At 63.7% G+C, this 10243-nt stretch overlaps 2 protein-coding genes across 2 annotated transcripts; both read left to right on the plus strand.

Annotated features, from left to right (window-relative positions):
• Positions 1-431: 431 nt before the first annotated feature.
• Positions 432-7569, plus strand: POLR3C (RNA polymerase III subunit C). The gene is made up of 14 exons (XM_086478455.1): positions 432-578; positions 2451-2706; positions 3398-3574; positions 3677-3765; positions 5366-5470; positions 5605-5697; positions 5851-5931; positions 6121-6172; positions 6272-6332; positions 6420-6570; positions 6834-6935; positions 7100-7149; positions 7240-7389; positions 7488-7569. Exons 1-14 carry the CDS (start codon positions 432-434, stop codon positions 7567-7569), a joined length of 1596 nt encoding a protein of 531 aa, XP_086334581.1.
• A 370-nt stretch (positions 7570-7939) lies between these two features.
• NUDT17 (nudix hydrolase 17) lies at positions 7940-10164 on the plus strand. Its single transcript, XM_086478236.1, is given in 9 exon segments — positions 7940-8011; positions 8681-8803; positions 8901-8944; positions 8946-9085; positions 9182-9207; positions 9301-9393; positions 9567-9665; positions 9757-9893; positions 9993-10164. Coding segments are annotated over 9 exon segments (906 nt in total).
• The last annotated feature ends 79 nt before the right edge of the window (positions 10165-10243 follow it).

Below are 10243 nucleotides of genomic sequence, written 5' to 3' on the forward strand. Positions count from 1 at the left end.
GGGAACCTACAGCCCCAGGCCCTGAAGAAAGGGCTGCCATCCCCTGGGAGAGAACCCAGCGACTCCTCTGCCAGGGCTGCCATCCCCCCGGGAGGGGACACAGGGACCCCGACCCCTCTGACACAGCTGCCCCTTGGGCGGGGGGCACCCACGGCCCCAGACCCCCTCTGACAAGGCTCCCCAGGAGGGGACACAGCCATGGGCCGGGGTGTGTGTCCCCTCCCCGTCTCCCCCCCCCCCCCCGCTCCAGCACCAGGGGCTGGTTTCACTCCAGGCTCGCTCTCCCACTGTACCTCCACTTTGGGACGGGACACGGATGGGTTCCCGGGGTGGTGGCAGCGCTGCCCCCGCCCTCCCGTCCCCCCCAAACCAGCCGCAATAACCCCCCTGCTCTTCCCCAGCACTGCCGGGCGTTGGACTCTGCCGTCGAGATGACCCAGGCGGAAATAAAGCTGTGTTCCCTCCTGCTGCAAGAACATTTTGGGGAGATTGTGGAGAAGATAGGGACTTACCTGATCAGGACGGGCACCCAGCCGCTGCGGCTGATCGTCAGTGAGACGGGGCTGCTGCTGGATCAGGTACGTCCCGCGTCGGCTTTAGCCTGGACCGCTCCGATATCAGCCCCCACCGCTGGAGAAAAGTGGTAGGAAAAACCTTGAGAAGGGCAAACGAGCTGCTTGTTCAAAAAAACCCAACAGCTTAAGTGGGAGAAAACGGCACTTTATCTCACTTTAAAACGGGAAGGAGGAGGGGAAGGAGGAGAAGGGTCACTCTGACTTCTAGCAGGCGGGGAGTAGAGTCCGGAGCGACGGGGGTGATGCGCAGGGGACAAGGTGGTGGCACAAACGCCGGCCGCTCAGCACCGGGGAGGGTCGTGGTGGCTGTGGTGGTGGCTGGTGAGCGGGGAGAGCGCGGGGCGGGCTTCTCCGTGGCGTAACTGAAGCTGAGGGAACTCACTCCCAGCTCGGTGTTATCCAGCAGGGATTCCTTATTGCGGCGCCGGGCAGCCCGGGGGATGGCTCCGTTAGGATTCTGCCTTATATTTACAGCCTCCGTGGTTATTCCTTACGTTGCTAAGAAAAGGTTGGGTTATTCTCGTTATCTCATTAACATTAGTTCCTCTCACAGTCCCGCCTCAGTCCGCCCAAGTTACGCCCCCCTCGGGGGTCCTTGGTGGTCGTTGGGGATGAAGGTCCGAGTCTTCCTCAGGGTTGAACTGTTGAACTCGCCCTGTGGCGCCTGCCCTGCCCCATCCTGGGGCTTTCCCAGTTCCCAGAACCAGCGCTGGCTCGCTGCCCTCCCTGTCTCTCCTGCTCAGGCCTTTGTGTTCCTTGAGCCCCACGGTCGGACTGGAGGATCCCACCGGGTGTCCTGCGCTGGGCAGATTCCGCTTCATCCTTGTCTTTAGAGTGTGTGTTAGTTGGTCAGCAATGGGTCTGTGCGTAAGGGTTGGTACAAATCAGCCTCCCTCCCTGTCTCTGCAGGCTGGGCAGCCGGTCTTTTCTAAAAGCCAGTGTCCTGGTTTGGGCTGAAGCAGAACTAATTCTGGTTTTGTGCTTTAACTTTTCAGTTCGGTCTCCTCCAACTAACGGCCCTGTCTGAACCAGCAGCACGTTTCCCCAGACCGTGGCTGCTCCAGCAGTGCCAACCCCTGACGGTTACAGCTCGTACCGAGGAATGGGCTGCAGAGAGGCCCTGGCTGGGACTTGTTCTTGTAGCGACCGAGGTCACTGCTGAGTCTTGTGCCCGTGTTGGGGTGCTGGGAGGGAAAAGGGTCCCCGGCCCGAAAAAGGCCGCCCCTGCAGGGAGGAGCGAACCGGCCAGGGGACCCAAACCTGACCCACCGAGTGTTCCACCCCACGGACGGCACGGTCAGTGCAAAGCTGAGGGGTCCCCAGGGTCTCGCTCTCTTCTTCGATGGCGACGTCTGAGGAGGGCTCTGTCTGTCCTTCTGTCGTCCATCCCGACCTGTGCGTCCCTGAATCCAGGGCCTGAGCCCAGCTCCTGCCTCCCGTCCCGGCCTGCTGCCCAGTCCAGCCCGGGACTGCCCCAGTGCCAGCCCGGGACTGCCCCAGTGCCAGCCCTGCAGCGCGGTGGGGACGTGTCGTCATCAGGGCGGGGGGCAGTTGGGCTCAGGGTTGGGTTTGTATCTATTCGTACATATCGTATAGATTTCATTCTTTCCTTATTCTTATTATCATCTTTTCTTTTATTGTTATTATTTCATTAAAGCTGGTTTAGTTTTCTTTTCCAAACCATAAAGTCTCTCTCCCTTGTTCTCTCTCTCCTTTTCCCTTTTGGGGGGGGAGGGGGGTTAACAGAGAGCCTCTGTCGTTTGCGAGTGGCCGGCCCAGCCTCAAACCGTGACAGCCGCTTTTCTAGGAGCCGCTTTTCTGAGAGCTCGTTAGCCATTCTTTCTGACATACCCAAGCCCCGCTCCCCCCGGGCAGGTGAAGAAAGCCCTTTGCGTCCTCATCCAGCACAACCTGGTGACGTACCAGCTGCAGAAGCGAGGGTTCGTGGAGTACGAGGCCCACTGCAAGCGGGTCCTGCGCATCCTCCGCTACCCCCGCTACATCTACACCGCCAAGACCCTCTACGGCGACACGGGCGAGCTCCTGGTGGAGGAGCTGCTCCTCAACGGCCAGATGACGATGAGCGCGGTGGTGAGGAAGGTGGCGGATCGGCTGACGGAGACGATGGAAGGTGGGGAGCTCCTCTCCTTCGGAAAGAAAGGGATCTGGGAGCGGGAGGAGGTGCCAGAGGACGGTTTCGCTGGGTGAATGCGGCACCAGCGGCTCTTTGGGTGGGAAACTGGCTGGGAACTGGGAGAAGGAGCCCCCAAAAGGGGTTATAAATGCTGCCCTGCCCCAAGATGGCCGCCGAGCAGCCTGGCCGGGGTGTCTCTTGGGGGACCGCGGCGGCGCCTCGTCCTCTGGAGCCACTGGAATGACCCGGGGGCCGGCAGGGTGAATGTGGCACCAGCGGCTCTTTGGGCCACGGTGGGGTGGGAAGCTGGCCGCAAACTGGGAGAAGGAGCCCCCAAAGGGGGTCATAAATGCTGCCCTGCCCCAAGATGGCCGCCGAGCAGCCTGGCTGTGGTGTCTCTTGGAGGACACTCGTCCTCTGGAGCCACCGGAATGACCCCAGGGCCAGCAGGGTGAATGTGGCACCAGCGGCTCTTTGGGCCGCGGCACGGTGGGAAGCTGGTGGGGAACTGGGAGAAGGAGCCCCCAAAAGGGGGTTATAAATGCTGCCCCCCGCCCCAAGATGGCCGCCGAGCAGCCTGGCCGTGGCGTCTCTTGGAGGACCGCGGCGGCGCCTCGTCCTCTGGAGCCACCGGAACGACCCCGGGGCCGGCAGGGCTTGACGGCGCCGCCTCTCTCCTCCGGCCCAGACGGGAAGACCATGGATTACGCCGACGTCTCCGCCACGTTCGTGCGCCTGGCGGACACGCACTTCGTGCAGAGGTGCCCGCTGGTCCCCGAGACCCCCGAGGCGCCGCCTCCCCCCGCGCCCACGCTGGTGATCAGCGAGAAGGACATGTACGTCGTGCCCAGGCTGAACCTCGTAGGTGAGAAGCCCCTGGGGGTGGCGCTGGGCAGGGAGGGGGTTGTTCGGGGCGGCGCTCGGCCGGGGCCGTGGTGGCGAAAGCGAACGGCGTCGTCTCTGGCAGGGAAAGGGAAGCGGAGGCGATCGTGCGAGGAGGAGGAGAGCGGCGAGCGCAAGGCCAAGAGGCAGAAGCAAGATGGAGAAAGCTCGGAGGTACCGGTGTTATCATCAAGTTTGGATTTTGAAGAGATAATTACCTTTCTTTGATCACTAATTGCTTTTAATGAACGACTGAGTTGCTTTAAGGAATAACTCACGCTGTGTATTGATGATATTAGTTTCCATCGTAGTAAGAAACACCCAAACCCTCCCTGATGCTCAGAGACAGCAGCTGCCTCACGAAGAAGGTCAAAGCTAAAGCTGCTGCGGGGTGTGAAATGGCCCAGAACGGAACAGGGAGGCAGGAGACAGGGACGGGGGGTGAAAGTTTCATCTTCTCTGATGGGGTGAAACCAGAGAAACTAAGGAATGTTGAGGTGAAGACCCCCACCTCCTCCCCATCCTGGTTTGTACATCAGAGACCTTGATCAGTGAGATACCCCCTGATTACATTAGTATGGGAATACTAATGAAGTTAGTTAATAGGGTGGAGCAATCAGTGTAAATGTCAACATTCATAGCGGGCATAACACGCACGCTGATGTTAAAATGTGTTAAAGAGCACGACTTTGCAGAAAAAGGATATAAAATGCTGAATTTTTTGGTGTAACTCGGAAGCCCGTCAGGAGGAGCCACCCCCCGTGCTCCCCAGCGCTGCCGTAACGAAGCGCCGGCTTCTCTGCCGCGGGGGAGAGAAGTTGGTCGCGATGGCGACCCCCCCGTCAACACCGGGGCCGCCGAAGCAGCGTCGCCCTCGGCTCCCCGGGGCCGTGAATCGGGTGCCCGCTGGGCAGGACTCTGCCCGGCGGCTGGGGGGGACCTTGGCTGGGGACGCGGCCCTGACCCCGTCCTGCCGAGGGCTGAGCTCCCTCCTCGGAGCTCGTCAGCGCCGGCGTCTTCCCGAACACGTTCTCTTGGGGAAATAAATGAGCAGTTTCGTGGCTCCTTTTGCTCGCTTTTGTGGCACTTTTTCCTCAGTTTTTGTAGCAGCTTTTCCTCACTTTTGTGGCTCCTCTCCCTCAGTTTTCCTCCATTTTGTGGCTCCTTTTCCTCAGTTTTTGTGGCGCCTTTTCCTCAGTTTCGTGGCTCCTCTCCCTCAGTTTTCCTCCATTTTGTGGCTCCTTTTCCTCAGTTTTTGTGGCGCCTTTTCCTCAGTTTCGTGGCTCCTCTCCCTCAGTTTTCCTCCATTTTGTGGCTCCTTTTCCTCAGTTTTGTGGCTCCTTTTCCTCAGTTTTTGTGGCACCTTTTCCTCCGTTTTGTGGCTCCTTTTCCTCAGTTTTGTGGCTCCTCTCCCTCAGTTTTCCTCCATTTGTGGCTCCTTTTCCTCAGTTTTTGTGGCTCCTTTTCCTCAGTTTCGTGGCTCCTCTCCCTCAGTTTTCCTCCATTTTGTGGCTCCTTTTTTTCAGTTTTTGTGGCACCTTTTCCTCCGTTTTGTGGCTACTCTCCCTCAGTTTTTGTGGCGCCTTTTCCTCCATTTTGTGGCTCCTTTTCCTCAGTTTTGTGGCTCCTCTCCCTCAGTTTTCCTCCATTTGTGGCTCCTTTTCCTCAGTTTTTGTGGCGCCTTTTCCTCCATTTTGTGGCTCCTCTCCCTCAGTTTTGTGGCTCCTCCCTCACATTTTGTGGCTCCTCTCTCTCGCTGTCCGCCCCCCCTCAGCCTCCACCCGACGACGGCATTTACTGGCAAGTCAACATCGACCGATTCCACCAGCATTTCCGAGACCAGGGCATCGTCAGCGCCGTGGCCAACCGCATGGATCAGGTCCGTGGAAACGCTCACAACCTCCTGCAGCCGCTCTCCCCCTCACGGCGGCGGCTTGGTGGCCGTGGCGGGAAGAGCCCGGAGCAGAGGCTCCCCCGCACTGAGGGCCGCCTCCTACCCCCCCCCAAAACCAGACCAGCAGCGAGATCGTGCGGACGATGCTGCGGATGAGCGAGGTGACCACGTCCTCCAGCGCCCCGTACACCCAGCCCCTCTCTTCCAACGAGGTCGGTTCCTGCCCCCGAGGAGCCGGGCGGCGGCCGCGGCCTTTCTCCCGCTCGGGTGGGGCAGAAGAAGCCCCTAAAGCCGCTGTGGGGTTTAGAAAAGCTGTTTTGTCCCCTTCTACCCCCACTCACGGCCTGTCCTTTTCCCTCCCGTAGATATTCAGGTCTCTTCCCGCCGGGTACAACATCGCGAAGCAGGTTCTGGACCAGTATCTCACCCTCTTGGCGGACGACCCGGTGAGAAACGCCCGATTCATTCAAACTCTGAAAGTGTTTAAAAAACCACGGGCTGTCACCCTCAGAAATGGCTTTTTTTTTTTTTTTTTTCATAAGCCCTACTTAGTGCTTTTTACAATCAAGATTTTGAGAAAATGGCGAATTTTATTAATTGGGGATGCGCTGAATTATTTTTTTCTCTTCTCGTAGCTCGAGTTTGTGGGTAAATCCGGGGACAGCGGCGGGGGCATGTACACTGTCAGTATCCTTTGAGGGGAAAAACCCCCCAAACCCAGCGTTTTCCAGCGCATAAAGCGATTCCCGAGCGCCGGCGTTACCCCTTGACCTCGATCTTGTTCAGATCTTCACAAGGCCCTGGCGTCCCTGGCGACGGCAACGCTGGAGTCCATCGTGGAGGAGAGGTGAAGCGGCCGTGGGAAGCCTTCCCCACCCTTTCCCGCTTCCAGCCGCTGATTTCTTGCCCTCCTTCCCCCCCGCCCCCGGCTCAGGTTTGGGTCCCGCTGCGCCAGGATATTCCGCCTGCTCCTGCGAAAGAAGCACTTGGAGCAGAAGCAAGTGGAGGATTTCGCCATGATCCCGGCCAAGGAAGCCAAGGACATGCTCTACAAAATGCTGTCGGAGAATTTCGTGGCCCTGCAGGTGAGCACGCCCGCCCGGCTCCCCGCAGCGAAGGGGACGAAGGAACGAGGTTTGGGGGCTGGGGAGCGACGGGCGTAGAGGCCTCGGAGATCTCCGAGGTGTCCCCAAGCGGGAGGTCGCTCCTGCTCCTCCCGAAACACCTCCCGGCATCGCTCCCGTCAGCGAGGGGCACCGCGCCCCGCACGGGACACCGGCGAAACGCCGGCTCGGCCCCAGCCCCGCTCAGGGGCGAAGGCCTCCCCCCTCCTCTCACCCGCCGGCAGGAGATCCCCAAGACCCCCGACCACGCGCCGTCCCGCACCTTCTACCTCTACACCGTGAACGTCCCGGCCTCCGCGCGGATGCTGCTGCACCGCTGCTACAAGGTACGGCCCCGCCGCCGCCGCGGGCGCTCGCGGTGTCCCGCCGCTGGCTCGGCCCTGTCTGCCGGTCCCCGAAAGCCGCTGGCACCAGTGACAGCCCCGTTCCACCCCCCCATGGGGGTCTGCGGGGGCGGGGACTCAGCCCCGTTTCTCTTTCCCCTTCCCAGAGCGTGGCCAACCTGATCGAGCGGCGCCAGTACGAGACCAAGGAGAACAAGTGAGCGCCGGGGCTCGGGGCAGGGGGGGGACACACTGAAGCCCCCCGTTTTCTTGCCCGTCACCCCCCCCCCCCCTTTTCCTCCTGCAGGAGGCTGCTGGAGAAGTCACAGCGGGTGGAAGCCATCTTGGCGTCCATGCAGGCCACCGGCGCCGAGGAGGCGCAGCTGCAGGAGATCGAGGAGATGATCACGGCCCCCGAGCGCCAGCAGCTGGAGACCCTCAAACGCAACGTCAACAAGTGAGCGCGGGCGGCGGGGGCGCAGAGCTGGGGACGCCCTTGTCCTGGGCTGGGGACCCCGTTGTCACCTTCCCGCCCGCTCCCTCTGTCCCCCTCAGGATCGACGCCAGCGAGAACCAGGTGGATGAAACCATCTTTGTGCTGGAGTCGTTCATCGAGAGCACCGTGAAGAAGCCCTGAGGGGGGGGATGGACACACAGACAGGGGGACACACGGGGACACAGATGGGGGGGACACGGGGACGCGCCACGTCCGCCCATGAGGAGAATAAAGCAGGAGCCGCTGACGCTTCCCGAGTGTCCCCTGGGGCCCGGGCACGGCGGGGACACGATCGCGTCGCCCTGTCGGGGAGGGGGGGGGGACAGACACGTTGGTGGCTTCGGTGGCCGCTGGTGGCACCGTGCGCTGCCCGGGGCTGGCGCTGTCCCGGCGGCCGCCGGCAGGGGGCGCGCTCGACGCCGCGCTCCGCCCCCCCCGCGGGAGGGAGGCTCCGCCCCCCGGAATAGACGAGGCCCCGCCCCCTCGGGGAGACTCCGCCCCCGCCGCGCCGATGGCGGGGCTGGCGCGCGTGCTGGTGCACGTGCGGCGCGGCGGGGTGGGGGGGCCGGCGCGGTTCGGGCAGGTACGGGGGGGGGGGGGGGGGGGGGAGAGGGGGCGTGTGCAAGGGGCGTGAGGGTGTGAGTGTGCAAGGGGCATGCGCAGGAGGAGGGGGTGAGTGCGAGGGTGTGCACGGGGGGGGTGTGTGAATGTGCGAGGGGTGTGCGTGGGAGGAGGAGGGGGCGAGTGCAAGGGATGCGCACGGGGGGGGTGAGTGTGCAAGGGGTGTGCGTGGGAGGAGGAGGGGGCGAGTGCAAGGGGCGCGCATGGGGGGGGTGAGTGTGCAAGGGGCACGTGCAAAGGCTGCGCGTGAGTGTGCACAAGATGGGGGGCGGTGAGAGCGTGCGGACGCCCACGTGGCACATAGAGGGGCGCGAGGGTGTGTGAGGGGGCGTGTCCCCCCCACGTGCTGCCGTGGTGGTGGCCATCATGGTGGCCACCACAGTGCCATCATGGTGGCCACCACAGTGCCATCATGGTGGCTGTGGTGGTGCCATCGCAGTGCCATGGCAGTGCCATCATGGTGGCCATCGCGGTGGCCATCGCGGTGCCATCGCATTGCCATGACAGTGCCCGTCACGGTGGCCATAGTGGTGGCCATGACAGTGCCGTCGCATCGCCATGGCAGTGGCCATCACGGTGCCATCGCGGTGGCCGTCACAGTGGCCCCACCACCACTGTCCCCTCCTCGCAGAGCGTCACCGGCACCTTCTGCCCCCCGCACGAGGACGCGGCCCTGGTGAGCTGCGGCCTGGACCGCGGCCGCTTCCTCCTCTCGGACGTCGCCTTCCCCGGTTCCACCGCCGCCCTGCTCAAGGTGGGGGTGGGGGCCGGCGGACCCTTGGGTGCCCCTCCCCGCCCCCAAAAGCGCCACCACCCACCACCCCGTCCCCTCCCGTCACCTTTCCCCGCAGAGACCCTCCTTCTGCCCCGCCAAGCGCCTGGGGGAGCAGCCGGAGGTCGCCCTCCCCGCCGAGCTGCGGGGCCGGGGGGGTGGCGGCGGGGGTGGCCGTGCTGCTGCAGGCCAGCACCGGCCGCATCCTGCTCACCCGCCGCGCCAGCACCCTCAGCATCTTCCCCAACGTCTGGGTGCCGCCCGGTGAGTCCAGCCGGGGCGGTGGGGGCAGGATACAGGGGGGGGTGCTGGTTACTTCGGGGCGCCCCTAACCTGCTGTGTGTGTCCCCCCCCCCGCAGGTGGGCACGTGGAGCCAGATGAAGAGGTGAGAGGAGAACGTGGGGAGCAGTTGGGGGGGTGCTGGTGCACCCTGACACCCCCCACCCACCCACCCACCCCCTTTTCTCCGTGGCTGTAGCTGCTGGACGTGGGGCTGCGGGAGCTGGAGGAGGAGACGGGGCTGCGCCTGGAAGCGGGGACCTTCTCCTGGCGGATGCTCGGCCTCTGGGAGGTAACATCCTGCTCGGCTTGGGGCCGGGGGGGCGCTCAGCACCCCCACCCCTCCCCGCTGGAGCTGAGCACCCCTGGGTGGGTGGGGGCAGCGTCCAGTTGCTGTATTCCCCCACCCACCGACCCTGTGGGGCTGGGGGTGGCCCCTGGGGTCCCCTGTTCCCCCCCCCCCAGTCCATCTACCCACCGATGCTGAGCCGGGGGCTGCCGCGCCGCCACCACATCGTCGCCTACCTGCTGCTCCTCTCCGCCGAGTCCCACCAGCAGCTGGAGGTGAGGGGCCGGACCGGGGCCGTCGCGGATTCGTCCCCGGTTGGGGGGTGACTCCGTCGCCTGAGGTGCCTCGGGGTGGGGGGGGGTTCAGGCCAGGATGCGACCCAGCGAGAGCGAGGTGAGCGCCTACGCCTGGCTGGAGCCCCCCGTCCTGGAGGCCATCGCGGCCACGGAGGAGGGAGCGGAGAGTCTGGGCAACGTCCCCAGCGCGCTGCCGGCCACCGTCGGGTGAGGACGCACCCGCACGTCGCGGGGCAGCGAGAGACGGGGCGCGGAGCCCCAAACCCCGCATCGCCCCGTCCCTCATTGCCCTTCCCTCTCTCTCAGCATCACGGAGCTGAGCGACGGCTCCTCCTGCACCACCCGGCTCCCCACCGCCACCTTCCTCAACACGGCTCCGGCCGAAGGGGAGGACGTGGAGCGCGTCAGCACCGGCACCAAGTTCGCCCTTCGGCTCTGGCTGGAGTCCCTCGGGGAGCAGGGGCCAGCGTGGCCCTAGGGCAGCCGGGAACGGAATAAAGCCACTGCCCGCAGGGACCAGAGTCCGTGTTGGAGCGGGATGGGGGGGTCTCGGGTGG

This window comes from Leptosomus discolor, chromosome 26 (genome assembly GCF_034619465.1).
Source record: "Leptosomus discolor isolate bLepDis1 chromosome 26, bLepDis1.hap2, whole genome shotgun sequence".
Lineage (NCBI taxonomy): Eukaryota > Metazoa > Chordata > Aves > Leptosomiformes > Leptosomidae > Leptosomus > Leptosomus discolor.